The sequence below is a fragment of the Ranitomeya variabilis genome, chromosome 8, assembly GCF_051348905.1.
Source record: "Ranitomeya variabilis isolate aRanVar5 chromosome 8, aRanVar5.hap1, whole genome shotgun sequence".
In the NCBI taxonomy this organism is placed as follows: domain Eukaryota; kingdom Metazoa; phylum Chordata; class Amphibia; order Anura; family Dendrobatidae; genus Ranitomeya; species Ranitomeya variabilis.
The window spans coordinates 209,631,127-209,657,138 of record NC_135239.1 but is presented as its reverse complement, the minus strand read 5'-3'; the positions used below and the strand labels follow the sequence as shown (position 1 = coordinate 209,657,138).

The 26,012-nt window shown below is 41.1% G+C and overlaps 1 protein-coding gene across 9 annotated transcripts in view; it reads left to right on the top strand.

The window, feature by feature from the left end:
- GRIP2 (glutamate receptor interacting protein 2) overlaps window positions 1–26,012 on the top strand; it is a 307,958-nt gene that overhangs the window by 192,522 nt on the left and 89,424 nt on the right. The window contains exon 1 of one of the 9 annotated variants that reach the window (XM_077276677.1): window positions 13,276–13,727. The exons of the other annotated variants lie outside the window; for them this stretch is intronic. Coding sequence (XP_077132792.1) covers window positions 13,673–13,727 — 55 coding nt within the window. The 5' untranslated portion in view covers window positions 13,276–13,672. Of the gene's footprint in view, window positions 1–13,275; window positions 13,728–26,012 lie in introns of those variants that run through there. 9 annotated transcript variants of the gene reach the window in all.

Here is a 26,012-nt window from a genome sequence, read left to right as displayed (position 1 = left end):
CTGCTGCGTTCTGGCATCTGAGAGCTGAAAGAGCAAATTGTATGAAAGGAGGAAAGTTGGTCGACGGAGACATAAGGAAAGTACAGACCTGGAGCACCTGTCACGGTGCATTGAACTGTGCTGGCGGCAGAATTACTGTCATAGTGCCAGTGTGAACGTACTTCAGGCTGGCTGCATTTCTCACCCCGATAACAGGGAGCAATAGATAGATTTCCATGTATAGCTCCAAATGCAGTGCTATCAGCCCCAAATCCCGAGCCATTGAATCAAACGATGCAATGCTCACTTCCTTTAGCCACCACTAGGAGGAGCTCACACCATAGGAATGGATTCAGCTCCTATTCTACTATTCATTCTATAGGGAGCTGTATGCAGTTGTCTACAGTGATCTCCCCCTAGTGGTGGATGCAAGTAAACGGAATTTTATCATGAGTAGTTCAGTTGCTATAAGCGTAGTGCAGGCAGTGGTGGGCTATAGTGGGTGCATCCTGGCGTTGGAGCATGACGCCCTGTAATGTACCTAGGACATGAGAGATAATTTGCATATTTTGCATTGAGATTTAGATTATTGTACATGCACATAGTTGGCGCCTTGTAATTGCCCCGCTGTGCTATCGCATCCCAGTAGAGGGACCAGGTCATGGCGGGCTTCCTATATAAGATATAGCCCTCTGGTCCTTTGCCCGTTGCTTGTTTGTGATCTAGTCTACGTAGTAGCTCCATATGCTGCTTGGTATGTACCCCTTGTTTTTAGGGTTCCACTGATAATACTTAATATACTATCATTCCTTTTCCCCTTTATCTATAAGAGCAAATCAACTAACTTTCAAAATCTCATTATTTCGAGAATACCAGCGGGCGGCATCCATGCGTTTTATTATCCATACAGTGGAAATAATCACTTCTTATAAATCATACACAACCTCATTTTATAATGGACCCTAATTACTATCGCTATTGAGTTGTTACGATAGATTTGGCGCTGAGAGGTTGTGTGAGGCCGCGGCGGTGCTGGATCTTGTGCTGCGTGGAGGAAACAGGAATTCAGACAGACCGAGGCGATGAAGGATTGCAGGCAGTTACACCAACCATCACAATAATAAAACCAGAGCATTTTCTCTGGCGGGATGTTCCTCGAGGGACGGCACAGTTATACTGTTACATTTATTGGAGGAAATGCTGGACATGGAGCCGAAGTGATTGTGTGTGACTTATTAACACGGAATTAAAGCAATCAGATGCAATGTGCAACCACAGATATCATGGTATGCACTGGCTGGGTAAATGTAACAATGGAGCAACACTATAGAAGAAATAGAAGTTATTATTCTTATAAAAAGGGAGAGTATTCTAATATATAATAATCTTGTACATAGGGAGCAGTTCCACATCACTAGTGTACCCAAATAGTTAGTGACTCAACATAATACAACCCCTGGCAAAATTATGGAATCACCGGCCTTGGAGGATGTTCATTCAGTTGTTTAAGTTTGTAGAAATAAAGCAGATCACAGACATGGCACAAAACTAAAGTAATTTCAAATTGCAACTTTCTGGCTTTAAGAAACACTAAAAGAAATCAAGAACAAAAAATATGGTAGTCAGTAATGGTTACTTTTTTTAACCAAGCATAGGGGAAAAAATTATGGAATCACTCTATTCTGAGGAAAAAATTATATAATCACCCTGTAAATTTTCATACCCAAAACTAACACCTGCATAAAATTACATCTGCTCGTTAGTCTGCATCTAAAAAGGAGTGATCACACCTTGGAGAACTGTTGCACTAAGTGAACTGACATGAATCATGGCTCCAACATGAGAGATGTCAATTGAAACAAAGGAGAGGATTATCAAACTCTTAAAAGAGGGTAAATCATCACGCAATGTTGCAAAAGATGTTGGTTGTTCACAGTCAGCTGTGCCTAAAATCTGGATCAAATACAAACAACATGGGAAGGTTGTTAAAGGCAAACATACTGGTAGACCAAGGAAGACATCAAAGCGTCAAGACCGGAAACTTAAAGCAATATGTCTCCAAAACAGGAAATGCACAACAAAACAAATGAGGAATGAATGGGAGGAAACTGGAGTCAATGTCTGTGACCGAACTGTAAGAAACCACCTAAAGGAAATGGGATTTACATACAGAAAAGCTAAACGGAAGCCATCATTAACACCTAAACAGAAAAAAACAAGGTTACAATGGGCTAAGGAAAAGCAATCGTGGACTGTGGATGACTGGATGAAAGTCATATTCAGTGCTGAATCATTAATCTGCATTGGGCAAGGTGATCATGCTGGAACTCTTGTTTGGTGCCGTTCCATGAGATTAATAAAGATGACTGCCTGAAGAGAACATGCAAATTCCCACAGTCATTGATGATATGGGGCTGCGTGTCAGGTAAAGGCACTGGGGAGATGGCTGTCATTACATCTTCAATAAATGCACAAGTTTATGTTGATATTTTGGACACTTTTCTTATCCGATCAATTGAAAGGATGTTTGAGGATGATGAAATAATTTTTCAAGATGATAGTGCATCCTGCCATAGAGCAAAAACTGTGAAAACATTACTTGAAAAAAGACACATAAGGTCAATGTCATGGTCTGCAAATAGTCCGGATCTCAATCCAATTAAGTCCAGTCCTCAGAGATTGCAAGCTGTTAGAAAAGCCAGAGGTGGTGCAACAAAATACTAGTGATGTTTTTTGTTTGTTTGTTTTTCATGATTCCATAATTTTTTCCCTATGCTTGGTTACAAAAAGTAACCATTACTGACTGCCACATTTTTTGTTCTTGATTTCTTTTAGTGTTTCTTAAAGCCAGAAAGTTGCCATTCAAAATGACTTTAGTTTTGTGTCTGTGATCTGCTTTTTTTCTACAAAATTAAACAACTGAATGAAAATCCTCCAAGGCCGGTGATTCCATAATTTTTGCCAGGGGTTGTATACTAAACAAGGAGTCAAGATATGCTAAAAGTAGGTAAGTTTGTAGTAATACAGAGTTACAATCAAAAATACATAAACAATATAGGATTTATGTATAAAATGTGATGTGATCCTTTGGGTGAAAAAAATGGAGCCGGAGAATAGGTCAGAACATATTAACCAATGCGAACAGCTAAGAAATTTTATCTAATATTGGAAATTCATGAAAGACATACATATATATATATCTCAACTGGTGTCCCTAAATTACGTTACTACTCTATGTTAAATAATGGTGGGACAAAGGTGCAATAAGGGGGCAATAGTCCAGTGTCTGTCAGGAAGTGCCAGCGAGTTTGAGTTGAACGCTATACATATTAGAAGTGTGACAAGTAAGAGGAGTATTTACCCATTGTATCTGTCAGTCCTGCCTGAACTGCAGCCACGTTACACAACGCGCGTTTCATATCAATGTCGCTTCCTCAGAGGGCGTGCAAATATAATAATATAATATATAATAATCTTGTACATAGGAGCAGTATTGTAGTAGTTATATTCTTGTACATAGGGGCAGTATTATAGTAGTTATATTGTTGTACATAGGGGGCAGTATTATAGTAGTTATATTGTTGTACATAGGGGACAGTATTATAGTAATAATAATAATTTTTATTTATATAGCGCCAACATATTCCGCAGCGCTTTACAACTTATAGAGGGGACTTGTACAGACAATAGACATTACAGCATAACAGAAATCACAGTTCAAAACAGATACCAGGAGGAATGAGGGCCCTGCTGCTCGCAAGCTACAAACTATGAGGAAAAGGGGAGACACGAGAGGAGGATGGTAACAATTGCTTTAGTTATTTGGACCAGCCATAGTGTAAGGCTCGGGTGTTCATGTAAAGCTGCATGAACCAGTTAACTGCCTAAGTATGTAGCAGTACAGACACAGAGGGCTATTAACTGCATAAAGTGTATGAGATCATGATGCAAGGAACCTGATTATTGTTTGTTTGTTTTTTATTAATAGGCCACACAGGGATAGTTAGGTTAATGCGTTGAGGCGGTAGGCCAGTCTGAACAAATGAGTTTTTAGGGCACGCTTAAAACTGTGGGGATTGGGGATTAATCGTATTAACCTGGGTAGTGCATTCCAAAGAATCGGCGCAGCACGTGTAAAGTCTTGGAGATGGGAGTGGGAGGTTCTGATTATTGAGGATGCTAACCTGAGGTCATTAGCGGAGCGGAGGGTACGGGTAGGGTGGTAGACTGAGACCAGAGAGGAGATGTAGGGTGGTGCTGAGCCTTGGAGTGCTTTGTGGATGAGGGTAGTAGTTTTGTACTGGATTCTGGAGTGGATGGGTAGCCAGTGTAATGACTGGCACAAGGTAGAGGCATCGGTGTAATGGTTGGTGAGGAATATGATCCTGGCAGCAGCATTCAGGACAGACTGGAGCGGGGAGAGTTTGGTAAGAGGGAGGCCGATTAGTAGAGAGTTACAATAGTCCAGACGGGAATGAATAAGTGAGACAGTAAGAGTTTTTGCAGAGTCGAAAGTAAGAAAAGGGCGAATTCTAGAAATGTTTTTGAGATGCAGATAAGAAGAGCGAGCCAGTGATCGGATGTGGGGGGTGAATGAAAGCTCGGAATCAAGCATGACCCCAAGGCAGCGGGCATGTTGCTTGGGAGTAATGGTGGAACCGCACACGGAGATGGCAATGTCAGGCAAAGGTAGGTTAGTAGAGGGAGAGAACACGAGGAGTTCAGTTTTTGACAGGTTCAGTTTCAGATAGAGGGAGAACATGATGTTAGAGACAGCGGTAAGACAATCACTGGTGTTTTCTAAGAAGGTCGGCGTGAAAGCAGGAGAAGAGGTGTATAATTGGGTGTCATCAGCATAGAGATGGTACTGGAACCCAAATCTACTGATTGTTTGTCCAATAGGGGCAGTATACAAAGAGAAGAGGAGGGGGCCTAGGACTGATCCTTGAGGAACCCCAACAGTAAGGGGAAGGTGAGAGGAGGAGGAACCAGCAAAACATACAGTGAAGGATCGGTCAGAGAGATACGAGAAGAACCAGGAGAGAACGGTGTCCTTGAGGCCGATGGAGCGGAGCATAGTGAGGAGGAGCTGATGATCCACAGTGTCGAATGCTGCGGAGAGATCCAAGAGAATTAGCATGGAGTAGTGACCATTACATTTAGCTGTTAGTAGGTCATTAGAGACTTTAGTGAGGGCAGTTTCAGTACATAGTGGCAGTATTATAGTAGTTATATTCTTGTACATAGGAGCAGTATTATAGTAATATTCTTGTACATAGGGGCAGTATTATAGTAGTTATATTCTTGTACATAGGGGCAGTATTATAGTAGTTATATTCTTGTACATAGGAGCAGTATTATAGTAGTTATATTCTTGTACATAGGGGGCAGTATTATAGTAGTTATATTCTTGTACATAGGAGCAGTATTATAGTAGTTATATTCTTGTACATAGGGGCAGTATTATAGTAGTTATTTTCCTGTACATAGGAGCAGTATTATAGTAGTTATATTCTTGTACATAGGGGCAGTATTATAGTAGTTATATTCTTGTACATAGGGGCAGTATTATAGTAGTTATTTTCCTGTACATAGGAGCAGTATTATAGTAGTTATATTCTTGTACATAGGGGCAGTATTATAGTAGTTATATTCTTGTACATAGGGGCAGTATTATAGTAGTTATTTTCCTGTACATAGGAGCAGTATTATAGTAGTTATATTCTTGTACATAGGGGCAGTATTATAGTAGTTATATTCTTGTACATAGGAGCAGTATTATAGTAGTTATATTCTTGTACATAGGGGCAGTATTATAGTAGTTATATTCTTGTACATAGGGGCAGTATTATAGTAGTTATTTTCCTGTACATAGGAGCAGTATTATAGTAGTTATATTCTTGTACATAGGGGCAGTATTATAGTAGTTATATTCTTGTACATAGGGGCAGTATTATAGTAGTTATATTCTTGTACATAGGAGCAGTATTATAGTAGTTATATTCTTGTACATAGGGGCAGTATTATAGTAGTTATATTCTTGTACATAGGGGCAGTATTATAGTAATATTCTTGTACATAGGGGCAGTATTATAGTAGTTATATTCTTGTACATAGGAGCAGTATTATAGTAATATTCTTGTACATAGGGGCAGTATTATAGTAGTTATATTCTTGTACATAGGGGCAGTATTATAGTAGTTATTTTCCTGTACATAGGAGCAGTATTATAGTAGTTATATTCTTGTACATAGGGGCAGTATTATAGTAGTTATATTCTTGTACATAGGGGCAGTATTATAGTAGTTATATTCTTGTACATAGGAGCAGTATTATAGTAGTTATATTCTTGTACATAGGGGCAGTATTATAGTAGTTATATTCCTGTACATAGATAGGGGTGGTATTATTTTAGTTACCGTATATTCTTGCCCATATATATGTGTACATTGTGATTATAATTATTTTATAAGATCAGGAATGTCTCATACATTCCCTTAGATCCGGGTTCGGGGGGTGGATGTCATGATTTATCGTTGACTTGAGTGTAATAAGTGGTAATAGGTTCTTTGTTATTGGAGTTCACAAGTAGTCAGTTCTGCTGGCAGGACAGATTTCCTCTGGTGATACACAACCTCACATTTCTACTTTATTCTTTTCTCTTTTCTCATCTCCTTTTATGTTCTTCTCTAGGATCAATGACGAATTTCATCCCTAACGGATATACAACTTGTGCTTATGTATTCCTAACGGTAAAATCAATGCCGTAATGAAGCAGCTGCCCAAAAAAGGGGAAAGCAAATTTGTAATCTGTTCTCTGACTGGAAAAATGTCTCTTCTTACCTATATCTAGGGAAGGGCGGGATAAATTACGGTGGGCATCAAAATTATTAGCTCTTGAGCTTCAATCTTTTTTCTGTTTCTTGGAAATCTTGGTGCACCCAGTATGGCTGCCGCTACCGATCCTGCAGACGAGTGTGACATCTCGTGTATACTCTGCAAGGATAATCCACAGTGTAAATTATCCAACACTGCGGATTTAAAGTACATAAGCCAGACACCAGGTAATGATCGTGGCTGTCCTGGACATAATACGATATAACAACTTGCTGAAGGTTTCCAGATAATGTATATTGTTCCCTACATAGCACAAAATAAAGATGTCGATTTTGAGGAGTTGTTCACTACAAATATTGATGTTGTGTTTTGTTTGGCAGGGGTCTGATGGTCGTGCCCCCTCTACTCACACCAATCTTCCCATTATTTGGTTTCATCCTGAGCCTCCTGCTTCATGCGTACAATGCTGCAGCCTATATATAAGTCTGCAGGTTGAGCGCTGATCTCCCCATATCTTACAGTAATGTGATGATGCTCATAGCAGCGGTTCTGGCAGATACTCATCTGGTTTGCAGAATCTGAAGATTGCATTCGCTTTGCGATGTGAGTGGGAGGATTTCTGCGCAGTTCATGTGGGAGATAATTCCATTGTCGAGAAAGGAAGACGGGCACCTGTCAGCAGATGACGGCTTAATAACACCTGAGGATGGCATTTTCCTGAGCCTGTAGGTAAAAGGGGGAACACCAGCACCCATGACATCGGCATCAAAGACAATGAATGCCCGAGTGCCCTACGCTGTCATAGGAAAGTAATTATGCAATGTTATAATATTGCACTATTATTCCCATACTCGCCAATTTTTGCCAGGACAGGGGAGACTTTAGTGGAGTCCCCAAAGAAAAAATATGCCATCTTTGCCACTTCTTAGCAAAAAATCTTCTACCGTTTTGTGTATGTAGCCCATATGCAGAGGTATGTGTCTCCATGGCTACAGACCACAAACAAACTATGTAGTCAGACCCTGCAGTCGGGAGCAGTGGAAGGACATTGCTGAAGCAGCACACAGGTCCATTACATTTGCATGCATTCTATAAAAAAACAAAAGCCATAAGGCCAGTGCGTCTATAGACCTAACTGGTCCCTCTGCTGCTGTTTATGGTGAGCGGCACAAATAACAACCTGTCATCAGGTGTCTGCCGGCTGTCGCCCGTATTTGCGTTCTGGCAGGCACCTGTTGGTAGGACATCATCATTGCCAATCTAAGTGAGAAGCATCGGATTAACCCTTTACACTAGGGCTACCCAGAGCGAAACATTGCAACATTTGATGTAATGATAATTCCCTACGGAGTCAAGTTGTGACCTGCAATAAGGTGTCATTATTGTTTCCAAATGTGTCACATTTTCTATCGCCGGTCACAAGCCGCACGTGTGTTTTTTTTGTTGCGTGACTTTTCAGGGAATTACAAGTGTGTAACTCATTCTGCTTTTGGCAGAATCCCAAATTTGGACCTTATGATGTGAATGGCTCCGTTTCATCCTACAGACCCGGCAGCGGGGATCTAGCCCTGCAGATAGCAGCCACCTTCCTTATTGACCACATCATTGACTTTCTATACATTTGATCTGGAGCAGAGCGTTCACTGCTGGAATAGGAAAAGCAAAGTGTTCATTGCTGGATTTACAGCGCGGAAGAGAAATATGGATGCAAAAGCCACCGCACAAATCCTCTTAATTTATAGCAGGTATTAGACTCTGGATACTGTACGATGTGATGCTCTGTGTGTTTTTGCTAAGAAGCGCAGAGATAATTGAGGTGTCTGGATATTTATGGGCTGTTTGGGGCTGATTTTAAAAGGGAAAAGTCATCGGCTTTTAAGGGGCTTTAAATTGTATTAAATATTGCTGATGTGTGAACGCTGCATGGAGAACGGCTGGGAGAAACTACAGTATAGAAAGTCACAGACCGCTCTGTAAGTGCATGTTTATAGGCAGGATGTATGCAAAATAATAGCAGGAGTCCAGCTGTCAGACCCATTTATAACAGTGAGTGCAGCTCTGGAGGATAATACAGGATGTAACTCAGGATCAGTAATGTAATGTATGTGCACAGTGACTGCACCAGCAGAATAGTGAGTGCAGCTCTGGGGTATAATACAGGATGTAACTCAGGATCAGTAATGTAATGTATATACACAGTGACTCCACCAGCAGAATAGCGAGTGCAGCTCTGGAATATAATACAGGATGGAACTCAGGATCAGTAATGTAATGTATGTACACTGTGACTGCACCAGCAGAATAGTGAGTGCAGCTCTGGAGTATAATACAGGAGGTAACTTGGGATCAATAATGTAACGTATTTACACAGTGACTGCACCAGCAGAATAGTGAGTGCAGCTCTGGGGTATAATACAAGAGGCAACTCAGGATCAGTAATGTAATGTATGTATACAGTGACTCGACCAGCAGAATAGTGAGTGCAGCTCTGGGGTATAATACAGGGTGTAACTCAGGATCAGTATTGTAATGCATGTACACAGTGACTGCACCAGCAGAATAGTGAATGCAGCTCTGGGGTATAATAAAGAATGTAACTCAGGATCAGTAATGTATGTACACAGTGACTGCACCAGCAGAATAGTGAGTGCAGCTCTGGAGCATAATACAGGATGTAACTCAGGATCAGTAATGTAATGTATGTACACAGTGACTGCACCAGCAGAATAGTGAGTGCAGCTCTGGGGTATAATACAGGAGGTAACTCAGGATCAGTAATGTATGTACACAGTGACTGCACCAGCAGAATAGTGAGTGCAGCTCTGGAGTATAATACAAGATGTAACTCAGGATCAGTAATGTGATGTATGCACACAGTTACTGCGCCAGCAGAATAGTGAGTGCAGCTCTGGAGTATAATACAGGATGTAACTCAGGATATGTAATGTATGTACACAGTGACTGCACCAGCACAATAGTGAGTGCAGCTCTGGAGTATAATACAGGAGGCAACTCAGGATCAGTAATGTAATGTATGTACACAGTGACTGCCCCAGCAGAATAGTGAGTGCAGCTCTGCAATATAATACAGGATGTAACTCAGGATCAGTAATGTAATGTATGTACACAGTGACTGCACCAGCAGAATAGTGAGTGCAGCTCCGGAGTATAATACAGGATGTAACTCAGGATCAGTAATGTAATGTATGTACACAGTGACTGCCCCAGCAGAATAGTGAGTGCAGCTCTGCAATATAATACAGGATGTACCTCAGGATCAGTAATGTAATGTATGTACACAGTGACTGCACCAGCAGAATAGTGAGTGCAGCTCTGCAATATAATACAGGATGTAACTCAGGATCAGCAATGTAATGTATGTACACAGTGACTGCACCAGCAGAATAGTGAGTGCAGCTCTGGAGTATAATACAGGATGTAACTCAGGATCAGTAATGTAATGTATGTACACAGTGACTGCACCAACAGAATAGTGAGTGCAGTTCTGGAGTATAATACAGGATGTAACTCAGGATCAGTAATGTATGTACACAGTGACAACACCAGCAGAATAGTGAATGCAGCTCTGGAGTATAATACAGAAGGTAACTCAGGATCAGTAATGTAATGTATGTACACAGTGACTGCACCAGCAGAATAGTGAGTGCAGCTCTGGAGTATAATACAGAAGGTAACTCAGGATCAGTAATGTAATGTATGTACACAGTGACTGCACCAGCAGAATAGTGAGTGCAGCTCTGGGGTATAATACAGGATGTAACTTAGGATCAGTAATGTAATGTATGTACACAGTGACTGCACCAGCAGAATAGTGAGTGCAGCTCTGGAGTATAATACAAGATGTAACTCAGGATCAGTAATGTAATGTATGTACACAGTGACTGCACCAGCAGAATAGTGAGTGCAGCTCTGGGGTATAATACAGGATGTATATCGGGATCAGTAATGTAATGTATGTACACAGTGACTGCACCAGCAGAATAGTGAGTGCAGCTCTGGGGTATAATACAGGATGTATCTCGGGATCAGTAATGTATGTACATAGTGACTGCACCAGCAGAATAGTGAGTGCAGCTCTGGGGTATAATACAGGAGGTAACTCAGGATCAGTAATGTAATGTATGTACACAGTTACTGCACCAGCAGAATAGTGAGTGCAGCTCTGGAGTGTAACACAGGATGTAACTCAGTATCAGTAATGTAATGTATGTACACAGTGACTGCACCAGCAGAATAGTGAGTGCAGCTCTGGGGTATAATACAGGAGGTAACTCATGATTGGTTTTATTTGTATACTGTGACTAGTTTATGTGGATTATGGATTCTGTAGCTGTTTCGTTTGATTTGGTGATGTGAATTCATTAGTTTAGCAATACCTTTTGGACAATCAGGGTTTGTAGGTGCAGGTGTTTGCTTCTGGCAGAGAATTGCATCACTTGTAGTACTACAGTCTCCACCTGTATGCTTCACTGTAAGCTCTCTTATGGTTCTGCTTTACAGGATTGTGATAGTATAGAGGCAGTGGAAGGGTAGAGGACCCTTTGCTATTATTAGGATGAATTCCAATAAGGAGGAAAGAAGCAAATAAACATCTTATTAATATTAATGGGGGACTTCATTATCTGCCGGACAGGGAAGCCAGACTGAGACAGACGCTGCGAGGCGAGGATCTCATCCCCGGGCTGTCTCTCCCCACATCCCTGTCCTCTCTTCTCTCATCTTTGCTGTCTTTTTTACTGTAATGCTCTCTCCCTTTCTATCTTTTGTTGGGTGTCTCTTCTTTCTGTAACCATTGTGAGCCATTTCTGTTTAATTGTCTCTCCCCACCAATCACTTTCCTCCCTTGTTTCTCACCTCTCTTCCCTCATGTTTCTTCCTCTTCGCACTCCCCAATATCTTTCCTCCATTCCCGCTTTCCTCTCTCTTCTTTTAATCTTCACGTTTCTTACTTTCCCATTTAATTTCCTTTTTTCCCCGTGATCTTTCCTTTCCCTTTTCCTCTTCCGACTCTCCCAGCATTTCCTCCTAATCTTCCCTTCTCTCTTCCTTGTACTTTTTACCCTTCTCCTTTCACTCTTCATCATTCTTTCTTCCATTCTGTTTTCCTCTTACTCCTGTTCTCTATATATCTTCCAATCTCTATAGCTCCTTCTCCCTCTATTCCTTCGCCTGTTTTTTTTCCTCTTGCAACAAACCATCACAATCGCTTCCCCTTTCTAATTTTTTTCTTTCTTCCAGTACTTTTTTCCATTTCTACCCATCTTCCTATCTCCCTCTACTTTTCCCTCTCTCTTTTTGTGTTTCTGTATTTCTCTGTTCCTTCATCCTCTTTGTTCCTCTTCCTTTCTCTTTCTTCTTCTTCCTCCACCACTTTCATTTTCTTTCTCACAGTCTCTCCTCCATTTTATCTTTTTTTTTTATAATTTTCCTCTCTATAGCTTTCTCTTACTTTGCTATTTCTTTCTAATCTCTGCCTTCTATCTTCTCTATCTTCTCCCTTCCTGTCTTCCTCTTCCTTTCTTTTTGTCCCTCCTCTCTTCATCTCTTATACCTCCTTCCTGCCTTTCTTTGCCCTTTTCTTACTTACTTTCTGTTTTCCTCTTCCTCCTCCCTCATTTCTCCCCCTTTCTATGTTCTTTCAATTTTCTTCTTTTTCTTTTTCCTTTATCTCTCTTTTGTATTCTCTCCCTCCTCCTCAGTCTTTTCCTTCCCCCTCCCTTCTATTCCTTCCTGTATTTTTCTCCTTTTTTCTTTTCTTCCTTTCTCCTCCTTCTTTTCTTGTTCCCTTTCCCTCTTTTTCTCTCTCCCTTCCTCTCTCCCCGTTTTTCTCCTCCTTTGTTTCTCACTCTGCCTGCTCTCATTCATTAATACCTTTAATCTTATCTCTTTATCCCTCCTCTTCTTTTCTTATTCTTCATTTGCCTTTTTTTCCCTTTCTCTTTTTCTTCCTTCCCTCTTTTGTTTTCTTCATCAGCCCCCTCTCTATTTCCTCCTCCATCTCTCTACCTCCCTTTCTTTTTTTGTTTTCCCACTCTTCTCTTTTTTTCCTCATCCTCTACCTTTCATTCTCTCTTCCTATTTTCTCCCTATTCCCCCTCTTTTTTCCTCTTCCTCCTCCTCTCCACCTTTCCATTCTCTCCCTCTTCCCTCCCTCTTTTTTCCTCCTCCTCTCTACTTTTATTTCTCTTCTTATTCTCTCCCTCTTCCTCTCCCTCTTCCTCTCCCTTTTTCCTCCTCTGCTCTACTTTTCATTCTCGCTTCTCCTCTACCTCTTCTCCCTCTCTTTTTCCTCTCTACCATTCTATCGTTTCCTCTTCTCACCTTCTTTTGTTCCTCCTCCTCTCTACTTTTCATTCTCTCTTCCTATTTTTTCCTCTTCTCTCCCTTTTGTTCCTCCTCCTCTCTACCTTTTATTCTCTCTTCCTATTCTCTCCCTCTTCTCGCTCTTTTTTTTCTCTTCATCCTCCTCTCTACCTTCCTATTCTCTCCCTCTTCTCCCCCTCTTTTTTCCTCTTCCTTCTCCTCTCTGTCTTCCCATTCTTTCCCTCTTCTCCCCCTCTCTTCTTCCTCCCACCTTTCTCCATCTTTCTTCCTTGTGGTACATTTTCGTCCTCTGCTCCATCCATTGCAGCTGAGATTACCTTTCTGACTATCTTGTAGGATCAGTAACTCCCCAGCGTCTCTTGTCCTCTCCTCTGCTTCCTCTTCTTTCTATCGCTCCCCATCGCACTGTGTACCCCCTCCTTCTATGACTGACTGCTCTGCGTACCGTGACTGACTTGCCCTGGCAGCGCACACCTGGACGGGGCGAGGGAGCCGGCAGCACTGGGCACCTATGTTCTCCGTATCACTAAAGTGTCGGCTGGGGATTATAAAGCGACGAGTGAAAGGTACGAAAACCTTGTGACTTAAATCTGCAGCGTCGTCCGCAGAAGCTGCGCTGTGCCAGGCTGGAGACATTGAAATATTAGCTGTTTGGCTACAGGACGTACTTGCTTTAACTGCAATACAATCCATTGTTCCCTGTTATCGACATTAACAGGCAGTGAAGACCCTGACTGTAGGCTGTATCAATGGGATGATTGACAGAAGTGCAGAGACCTCCCTGCCCCATAATCACTACTCTACCCCTGTGTTCAGCAGCTTTCCTTATAACGCTGCTGCACTATTATAAGTCGCAGGCTACAGTTTACTGGCCCTTTAAGACACTTGAGTGACAATTGGGTCATGTTTTGCAGACTTCAAGTTTCTTTTTTCAAGTAGGATAAGATGATGATTAAGAGTCTGCAGGTCTCTGAAGAAGCAGACGGTGCCCTGTAATGCTAAGACATAGCAACATACCTGGAATAGTTTATTATGGAGGCGACTCTGCAATGCACCACAGGGATCCGGAGACACAAATAATGTTCTATTTTCTGGATGCACTTAGTAAAAGCCTGTGATGGAAGGAGAGGGATGTAGCAGGTATGCAGCGGCGGCTGATCTTCCTGAATACTGATGTGCAGGGTTTCTGTACTGCTGCATACACCATAGTTGTTTCATTGCTACTATCACCAGATATAAACACTTCTAAATTGGGGACTTAAATTCAGAAATCTCACAAGTGCAGAAAATGTCAGCTTGATATTACACCCCATGATGTAGCAAAGCTGTCATCTGTACAGGTCCTTCTCAAAAAATTAGCATATAGTGTTAAATTTCATTATTTACCATAATGTAATGATTACAATTAAACTTTCATATATTATAGATTCATTATCCACCAACTGAAATTTGTCAGGTCTTTTATTGTTTTAATACTGATGATTTTGGCCTACAACTCCTGATAACCCAAAAAACCTGTCTCAATAAATTAGCATATTTCAACCGTCCAATCAAATAAAAGTGTTTTTTAATAACAAACAAAAAAAACATCAAATAATAATGTTCAGTTATGCACTCAATACTTGGTCGGGAATCCTTTGGCAGAAATGACTGCTTCAATGCGGCGTGGCATGGAGGCAATCAGCCTGTGACACTGCTGAGATGTTATGGAGGCCCAGGATGCTTCAATAGCGGCCTTAAGCTCATCCAGAGTGTTGGGTCTTGCGTCTCTCAACTTTCTCTTCACAATATCCCACAGATTCTCTATGGGGTTCATGTCAGGAGAGTTGGCAGGCCAATTGAGCACAGTAATACCATGGTCAGTAAACCATTTACCAGTGGTTTTGGCACTGTGAGCAGGTGCCAGGAAGCATGAAGTGCTCCAAAATCTCCTGATGCTAGCTGCATTGACCCTGCCCTTGATGAAACACAGTGGACCAACACCAGCAGCTGACATGGCACCCCACACCATCACTGACTGGGTACTTGACACTGGACTTCAGGCATTTTGGCATTTCCTTCTCCCCAGTCTTCCTCCAGACTCTGGCACCTCGATTTCCGAATGACATGCAAAATTTGCTTTCATCAGAAAAAAGTACTTGGGACCACTTAGCAACAGTCCAGTGCTGCTTCTCTGTAGCCCAGGTCAGGCGCTTCTGCCGCTGTTTATGGTTCAAAAGTGGCTTTACCTGGGGAATGCGGCACCTGTAGCCCATTTCCTGCACACGCCTGTGCACGGTGGCTCTGGATGTTTCCACACCAGACTCAGTCCACTGCTTCCTCAGGTTCCCCAAGGTCTGGAATCGGTCCTTCTCCACAATCTTCCTCAGGGTCCGGTCACCTCTTCTCGTTGTACAGCGTTTTCTGCCACATTGTTTCCTTCCAACAGACTTACCATTGAGGTGCCTTGATACAGCACTCTGGGAACAGCCTATTTGTTGAGAAATTTCTTTCTGGGTCTTACCCTCTTGCTTGAGGGTGTCAATGATGGCCTTCTTGACATCTGTCAGGTCGCTAGTCTTACCCATGATGGGGGTTTTGAGTAATGAACCAGGCAGGGAGTTTTTAAAAGCCTCAGGTATCTTTTGCATGTGTTTAGAGTTAATTAGTTGATTCAGAAGATTAGGGTAATAGGTCGTTTAGAGAACCTTTTCTTGATATGCTAATTTATTGAGACAGGTTTTTTGGGTTATCAGGAGTTGTAGGCCAAAATCATCAGTATTAAAACAATAAAAGACCTGACAAATTTCAGTTGGTGGATAATGAATCTATAATATATGAAAGTTTAATTGTAATCATTACATTATGGTAAATAATGAAATTTAACACTATATGCTAATTTTTTGAGAAGGACCTGTATGTACATGAAGAATAAGTCTATTCTATTCATCACCATTATATCACTTGTTTCCTGCATATTTCACCAGCTTTCACTTCTGCAGGCTCTAATTTTTGGTTGTCTCTGAGCTAGTGGGTGGAAACAAGCTGCTATGATGTCTCCTATACATAGCACACATAAACATGAGGGATTCCTGCTCTCCTTTCTCTATGTAGCACATGTTCAGAAGCAGCAGGGGCATAGTGGAAAATATACAGCATTACTGAGCAGTGTAAATGTGAATCCAGATCTAACTAGATAAAACAATTACTAGTAAACAGCAGCATGAATAAATTATATAGAAATACTGATCAGTATAGCTTTGAATAGAGGTAAAGTCAGATGAAACACCCTTTTGAAAGCAGGAAAATAAATTATATCATTCAGAAATTCTAAGCAGTGTAGCTGTGATCCCAGCTCTTGAGTTAGATAATACACTTACTAGTAAGATACATTGCAGCTCTTCACTCCCACTTCTTCCTCTTTCTAGACTCAAAAGGCAGCTGTAAGCTGATCCCTCAGTGAGCTGTCAGTCTGTCCTGCTTTGATCAAGACAGATATTAGCAGATTTTTCCAAAGTAAATTATTATTTCAAGATGCCGGGGGGAGGCGAAATGAGTCATAAGTGGAGAAAGAAGCAGATTTCTCTATTTTGCAAAGTTTCTTGTACTCACTTGTATTACTATAGAGGTTGTCCACTACTTTTTGATCGATGACCTATCCTATCCAATATCGATGTCAGCTGATTGGCGGGTGTGTTGGGTGTCAGACCCCGGCCAATCAGACATTGATGACAGTAATGGACAACCTCTTTAATTTATGAAAAGTTTGTTGAAATGAAAGATTGATTTAAAATGTCATCTTACAGTTTGAAACATTTGTGTCATGATACCAATTTCTTTTTGGGTACTATTGTGGCCTGAGCTTGAGATGCAACATGTCTTACTCTAGTCACATCTAGAGCTGCATTCACATTTGCCCTGGCTAGTTTCTCTATTCTTCCCTCTGCTGGTTCAGTGTCTGAATTGTTGTGGTTTATAATGGGGCATGAGATTTTGCGCAGATGTCCCGCAAATATATACAGTGATGGCCGAAAGTGTTGGCATCCTTTAAATTATTCCAGAAAATAAAGCATTTCTCCCAGATAATTATTGCACTTACACATGTTATGTTAAACACACATGTTTGAGGACAAAAACTGGTGAAAAATCTCAATAATCTCAAGGTTACAAGTCCATCTCCAGAGATCTTGATGTTTCTTTGTCCATGGTACACAACATAATCAAGAAGTTTACAGCCCATGGCACTGTAGCTAATCTCCCAGGACGTGGACGGCAGAGAAAAATTGATGAAAAGATTGCAACACAGGATAGTCCGGATGGTGAATAATCAGCCCTAATCAAGTTCGAAGGAAATTCAAGCTGTCCTGCTGGCCCAGGGTGCATCAGTGTCAGCATGACCTATCTGTCCACATGTGAATTAAATTAAACGCTATGGCAGGAGGCCCAGGAGGACCCCACTGCTGACACAGAGACATACAAAAGCAAAACTGCACCTTACCAAAATGTATGCGAGTAAGCCAAAATCCTTCTAGGAAAGCGTCTTGTGGACGGATGAGACCAAGATAGAGCTTTTTGGTAAACCAAAAAAAAAGAATGAACCCTACAAATAAAAAAAACACAGTGCCTACAGTCAAATATGGTGGAGGTTCAAAGATGTTTTGGGGTTGTTTGCTGCCTCTGGCACTGGGTGCCTTGACTGTGTGCAAGGCATCATGAAATATTTTTGAGGTTTTGCGTGAAATTATGTCCAACTTGCCTTTTTTTTCTCTGTTTTTTTATGTTCTTACAATGCACTAAAAGGAAATAAATGTGTATAACAAAACGTGTGTAATTGCAATAATTGTCTGGGAGAAATACTTAATTTTCTTGAATAGTTTCAAGGGTGTCAACACTTTCAGTAATAACTTTATATATACACACACTCCACAGCATTGAAATTCCAACACCCAGAAGTGGTGGAATGATGGAAATCATGGAGATGTTACTGATTTGCAAATGCTGAAAAAATGGAAACATTTACAAACCCTCCTTAGGGCTGTCCCACACGTCCAGATAATTCCGGTACCGGAATAAATCGGTACCGGAGTTATCCGTGTCCGTGTGCCTGGGAACTCACGGAGGCCATACGTGCGGCACACGTGTGCCGCCCGTATGGCGAGTGGGTACCACACGGAGCGTGTGGTACCCACTCTGCATCATGCTGAAGCCGCGATTCATATGTTCCCTGCAGCAGCGTTTGCTGCAGAGAAAATATGAATAATAGTGTTTAAAATAAAGATCTATGTGTCCGCTGCCCTCCCACCCCCTGTGCGCCCCCCCGCTGGTCAGAAAATACTTACCCGGGTCCCCCGTCGGCTGTCGCTCCTTCCTGGTCTGGCCGCGGCTTACTGTATGCGGTCACGTGGGGCCGATCATTTACAATCATGAATAGTCGGCTCCGCCCCTATGGGAGGTGGAGCCACATATTCATGACTGTAAATGATCGGGCCCACGTGACCGCATACACTAGAAGCCGCGGCCAGACCAGGAAGGAGCGACAGCCGACGGGGGACCCGGGTAAGTATTTTCTGACCAGCGGGGGGGCGCACAGGGGGTGGGAGGGCGGCGGACACATAGATCTTTATTTTAAACACTATTATTCATATTTTCTCTGCAGCAAACGCTGCTGCAGGGAACATATGAATCGCGGCTTCAGCACCATGTGGGGGGGACAGCGCTTACTGTAGCGCTGTCTCCTGCACGCACACGGACCCCAGACGGAGAATGTTCGTGTGAGGTCCGTGTTTTACACGGACCCATTGACTCTATTGGGTCCGTGTAATACGTGCGCTCCCACGAACACTGACATGTCTCCGTGTTTGGCACACGGAGACACGGTCCGCAAAAAATCAATGACATCTGAACCATTATGGGTCTACGTGTGTCAGTGTCTCCGGTACGTGAGGAAACTGTCACCTCACGTACCGGAGCCACTGACGTGTGAAACCGGCCTTATGGAGTATGAGCACCACGTGCAGGATTCCTGGCTCTTCCAGCCTCTACTGCTGTCACTGAGGTTATTAATGGTCGTTTGTTGAATATTCTGCCGCTGACTGCACTTTTGCAAATCATCAAGATCCGCTGCTGTCAGCTACTGTGTAATCACAGACCAATGACGTTCCAGATATGCTCCCTTCAGATAGGTGGCATGGCGTTTGTGTCTTGTAGTATGACACATTTATGATTCCATTTCTATATAAAAGCGGCAAAATAGGTCATATATTCTAGATAGGTCATAGGTCTTTGAACAAATACATTTATGTTTCATCCATTTTTCTATGTATAAAAAGTTGCAGTTTGCTCATTTTTTCACATTAACATGTGATATTTGACACATGGTCTCACACTCTTATCTAACATTACGTACCACCGTGCTTAAACAGTTACTTTGTTGTAACTTGCACCAAACAATTGATACATTTGGAGCGATGGAGTTGAAGTGACTTTGCTAAACATTTGCCACAAATTATGCCATTTTTGATAAATGTGGACTTCTTTGTCATATTTGATAAAGGGCCTGTAGTGACCAAAGACAATTGTGCAAAATACTGCTTGAGAGCGGTCAGTGCTTTTCTGTCGAGGTGGTGGAGAATGTGTTTCTTGGGATGAGCAACTAGTCTGGTAGGTCATGAGCAATTCCCCCCTGAATTGCAAAAAGGTGCAGGAAATCTTATCTCTCTGCTTCGTAGTGACTCCTCAGAGTGACATGACATTTGGACTGTTTTAGGGAACCTAACTAGTAACCTGCAATGGTTTTCTTTGCGAACACATCAGTGAAATTCTCATTCAATTGAATTGTCCATGCTTTTGAATGGCTCACAACTACATGTGCACCGATCAAGGTGTCACCCAAATCATGGTAGCCATCTCTCACAACTGTACAGCCCAGTCGTAACTTGTAAGTAGTGTGCATTATTTGGAAGCGACTAAAGATCCATGGTGCAAGACTGCAAACAAATCCTGACAATCATTTAATCTGCAGCTCTGAACTTGCAGCTGCACAAACAAAATGTAAAAGAAAGCAGAAAAAAACCTCAACTGCTGGACCTCCACCACATCACGGTAGCCATCTGCCACAACATCACAGCCCAGTCATAACTTGTGACTATTGTGCACTATTTGGAAAAGTTTAAAGCTCCATGATGTCAGACTGTAAACAAATACTGCTGTCACCTCATCAGGAGCTCTGAACTTGCAGCTGCACAAGCAAAATGTAAAAGAAAGCAAGAAAAGCTCAACAGCTGGAGTTATGAAACAGCAACAACCAACATGGCTGCACTTCATTTTGCAAAAATAGTTATTATTTTTGCTCAATCTACTTTACTAATGAGTACAGTAAGTAACTTTGGGTGAAAATTCTTTTTTAAGATATTAGGACTGAGTTGAGGATCGTGACTGAGCTGTATCAACTCCTTCCTCATCTCGTTGCACTGTTTATTTGAGAAGGATCAGGATTCTTGTCTATGGATTAAGCAGGGATAGCAAATACGCTCTCTGGAAAATAAAACATCTCAGCAAAGAATTGAATTCTCATATTCCTAAAGAGTCGTATCCAACTAAGTGCTTAGTCTCGGGCTGGAGTCCAACAAAACAGGTGGGTCTTGTGATCCAGGATTCTTAAAAATGAATGCAAACGCTGAAACCTCTGCTGACTGCTCAGTTACATAAACAAACCCAATGATGGCGGTCACAGGGGAATCCAAGGAAAAGAACTCAAAGAGGCCGAGCAAATTCAGGAGAAAACACTATGAATATTACTATGGAATAAACTAGATGAACAGGCGAGTACAAACATCAAAAGAACAGAAAATACATAGTGATAACCCCAGTGTACACTGCAAGGACAAGGTCTGTACTGTATATTATATCAGGAATCAGTATTATAATAGTTATATTCTCGTATATTGGAGCAGTATTATAGTAATTATATTCTTTTACATAGGAGCAGTATTATAGTAGTTATATTCTCGTATATTGGAGCAGTATTATAGTAATTATATTCTTTTACATAGGAGCAGTATTATAGTAGTTATATTCTTGTACATAGGGGCAGTATTATAGTAGTTTTTCTTGTACATAGAGGCAGTATTATAGTAGATATATTCCTGTACATAGGGGGCAGTATTATAGTAGTTATATTCTTGTACATAGGGGCAGTATTATAGTAGTTATATTCTTGTACATAGGGGCAGTATTATAGTAGTTATATTCTTGTACATATGGGCAGTATTATAGTAGTTATATTCTTGTACATAGGGGGTAGTATTATAGTAGTTATATTCTTGTACATAGGAGCAGTATTATAGTAGTTATATTCTTGTACGTAGGAGCAGTATTATAGTAGTTATATTCTTGTACACAAGAGCAGTATTATAGTAGTTATATCCTTGTACATAGGGGCAGTATTATAGTAGTTATATTCTTGTACATAGGAGCAGTATTATAGTAGTTATATTCTTGTACATGGGGGCAGTATTATAGTAGTTATATTCTTGTACATAGGGGCAGTATTATAGTAGTTATATTCTTGTACATAGGGGCAGTATTATAGTAGTTATATTCTTGTACATAGGGGGTAGTATTATAGTAGTTATATTCTTGTACATAGGGGCAGTATTATAGTAGTTATATTCTTGAACGTAGGAGCAGTATTATAGTAGTTATATTCTTGTACACAAGAGCAGTATTATAGTAGTTATATTCTTGTACATAGGGGCAGTATTATAGTAGTTATATTCTTGTACATGGGGGGCAGTATTATAGTAGTTATATTCTTGTACATAGGGAGCAGTATTATAGTAGGGGAAGGGGAGATGAGCCATGCATACAGGATAGGAGGGGGGAAGATGAGCCATGCATACAAGATGGGAGGGGGGGGAGATGGGCCATGCATACAAGATGGGAGGGAGGGGGCCATTATGCAGTGTGGAGCATCATGTGTGGCCATTATACAGTATGGAGCATCATGTGTGGCCATTATACAGTATGGAGCCTCATGTGTGGCCATTATACAGTATGGAGCATCATGTGTGGCCTGTTATGACCCCAGTGGCGAGGGTCTCAGAGGAACGTGTAAGTCTGCAAGATACAAAAATCCAGCTCATAGGGCTGTGGTAACTGGGTTGACCAAATAGCTACTCCTAACGCCAACACTAGAAGTAGCCGGGGATCATGCCTACGGTGATCGCTAGATGACTCGCGCCAGCCGGAGAATCTAACTACCCCTAGGAGAAGAAAACAAAGACCTCTCTTGCCTCCAGAGAAAGGGACCCCAAAGCAAGATACAAGCCCCCACAAATAATAACGGTGAGGTAAGAGGAAATGACAAACACAGAAATGAACTAGGTTCAGCAAAGAGAGGCCAGCTTACTAATAGCAGAATATAGCAAGATAACTTATCTGGTCAACAAAAACCCTATAAAAATCCACGCTGGAGATTCAAGAACCCCCGAACCGTCTAACGGTCCGGGGGGAGAACACCAGCCCCCTAGAGCTTCCAGCAAAGGTCAGGATACAGATAGGAACAAGCTGGACAAAAATACCAAACAAAACAAAAGCAAAAAGCAAAGAAGCAGACTTAGCTTGAAAAACAGGAACCAGGATCAGAGGACAAGAGCACAACAGATTAGCTCTGATTTCAACGATGCCAGGCATAGAACTGAAGGTCCAGGGAGCTTATATAGCAACGCCCCTGAACTAACGGCCCAGGTGAGGATATAGAAAAAGACAGACGCTCCAGAGTCAAATCACTAATGACCACTAGAGGGAGCAAAAAGCAAAATCACAACAGTGGCCATTATGCAGTATGGAGCATCATGGGTGGCCATTATACAGTATGGAGCATCATGTGTGGCCATTATACAGTATGGAGCATCATGTGTGGCCATTATACAGTATGGAGCATCATGTGGGGTCATTATACAGTATGGAGCACTGTGTGGCCATTTTTTTTTGTTTAATATTATTGTTTATGAAACAGTGTGATCAGCAGTACTAAATGGGTGTGGTTGAGGGCGTGGATATGGGTGTGACTAATTGTGAAGTGGGTGTGGTCAGAGGAGTGGCCTAAAATGTGCCATGGCATGCTTAGCGCGCCACAAACTTTATCTCTCTTTCCCTTCTTCAAAAGTTGGGAGGTATGATACCGCATTAGCCAGATCACGGCAAGTACCGCAAATGTCCACAAAACCCATAGAAATTGAATGAGGCCGAACGCAGTGTTGCCGTAAGTAATCCGTTACGTGGCAGATGCGGAAAAACTGCCCGATCTGCTGCAAAAGGCTACTTTCGCATCAGCGATTTTTGCCAAAGTCACTGCCGATAGTGTCATACTTACCAAAGGGGGAGGCAGCACTAAAAGTGCCTAGGGCAGCAGAAACTCTAAATACGGGCCTGATTATAGTAGTTATATTCTTGTACATAGGGGCAGTATTATAGTAGTTATATTCTTGTACATAGGAGGCAGTATTATAGTAGTTATATTCCTGTACATAGGGGGCAGTATTATAGTAGTTATATTCCTGTACATAGGGGGCAGTATTATAGTAGTTATATTATTTTACATAGGGGGCAGTATTATAGTAGTTATATTCTTGTACATAGGGGCAGTATTATAGTAGTTGTATTCTTGTACATAGGGGCAGTATTATAGTAGTTATATTATTGTACATAGCGGCAGTAATATAGTAGTTATATTCTTGTACACAGGGGGCAGTATTATAGTAGTTATATTCTTGTACATAGGAGCAGTATTATAGTAGTTATATTCTTGTACATAGGGGCAGTATTATAGTAGTTGTATTCTTGTACATAGGGGCAGTATTATAGTAGTTATATTATTGTACATAGCGGCAGTAATATAGTAGTTATATTCTTGTACACAGGGGGCAGTATTATAGTAGTTATATTCTTGTACATAGGGGCAGTATTATAATAGTTATATTCCTGTACATAGGGGGCAGTATTATAGTAGTTATATTCTTGTACATAGGGGGCAGTATTATAGTAGTTATATTCCTGTACATAGGGGGCAGTATTATAGTAGTTATATTCTTGTACACAGGGGGCAGTATTATAGTAGTTATATTATTTTACATAGGGGGCAGTATTATAGTAGTTATATTCTTGTACATAGGGGCAGTATTATAGTAGTTATATTCTTGTAAATAGGAGCAGTATTATAGTAGTCATATTCTTGTACATAGGGGGAAGTATTATAGTAGTAATATTCTTGTACATAGGAGCAGTATTATAGTAGTTATATTCTTGTACATAGGAGCAGTATTATAGTAGTTATATTCTTGTACATAGGGGGCAGTATTACAGTAGTTATATTCTTGTACATAGGGGGCAGTATTATAGTAGTTATATTCTTGTACATAGGAGCAGTATTATAGTAGTTATATTCTTGTACATAGGAGCAGTATTATAGTAGTTATATTTTTGTACATAGGGGGCAGTATTACAGTAGTTATATTCTTGTACATAGGGGCAGTATTATAGTAGTTATATTCTTGTACATAGAGAGCAGTATTATTGTAGTTATATTGTCTTTAATGCAGGTAACGAGTTGAATAGGAGCGTCTAACTGGTCTGTAGGAGCCGGAACTCTTAATGGTTGGTAGGGGATCAAATACTTATTTCTGACTGCAAAATGCAAATAAATTTATATAATTTATACAATGTGATTTTCTGGATTTTATTTTTGATACTCTATTTCTCAATGTTAATATTAACATACCCTTAAAATTATAGACTGTTCATGTCTTTGTCAGTGGGCAAACTTACAAAATCAGCAAGGGATCAAATACTTATTTCCTTCACTGTATATGATGCCACTTCTGACTATAATGTTTCTGTTTCTCTGTATCTTGTGGTGCTGGAACTAGAGACAATGTTGCCGGTCTAGGGGTAATTGCTCCCTGGATTTTTCCAAAAAACATCTTGATTATTTAGGACCATTCCATGTTGGGGTTGCAGTACTGCAATGTGTACCTGCTTGGCTGAAAGCAATGAATCTTCCCGCGTGTGTCACCTCACATGTAGCCGTGATGATGATCTGATTGGATGGATTACTGACCTGTAGATATTGCTTACAATAAACTGAACAGACGCGTGCACCAAATTCTCCGCTCCTGTTAAATGTGTCACATTGTATAAGTGTAAAGATGGATGTTGCACAACATGTAGAAGCGCAGACATAACACAAACAAAAGGCTGCGCAGCCCCCCTGCTGCAACACTAACCATATATACAAATACAGGTGCTTCTCACAAAATTAGAATATCATTAAAAAGTTAATTTACTTCAGTTCTTCAATACAAAAAGTGAAGCTCCTATATTATATAGAGTCATTACAAACAGAGTGATCTATTTCACTTGTTTATTTCTGTTAATGTTGATGATTATGGCTTACAGCCAATGAAAACCCAAAAGTCATTATCTCAGTAAATTAGAATACTTTAGAACGCCAGCTTGAAAAATTATTTTAAAATCCAAAATGTTGTCCTCCTGAAATGTATGTTCAGTAAATGCACTCAGTACTTGGTCGGGCTCCTTTTGCATCAATTACTGCAGCAATGCGGCGTGGCATGGAGGCGATCAGCCTGTGGCACTGCTGAGGGGTTATGGAAGCCCAGGTTGCTTTGATAGCCGCCTTCAGCTCGTCTGCATTGTTGGGTCTGGTGTCTCATCTTCCTCTTGACAATACTCCATAGATTCTCTATGGGGTTAAGGTCAGGTGAGTTTGCTGCCAATCAAGCCCAGTGATACTGTTGTGTACCAGGTATTGGTACTTTTGGCAGTGTGGACAGGGGCCAAGTCCTGCTGGAGAA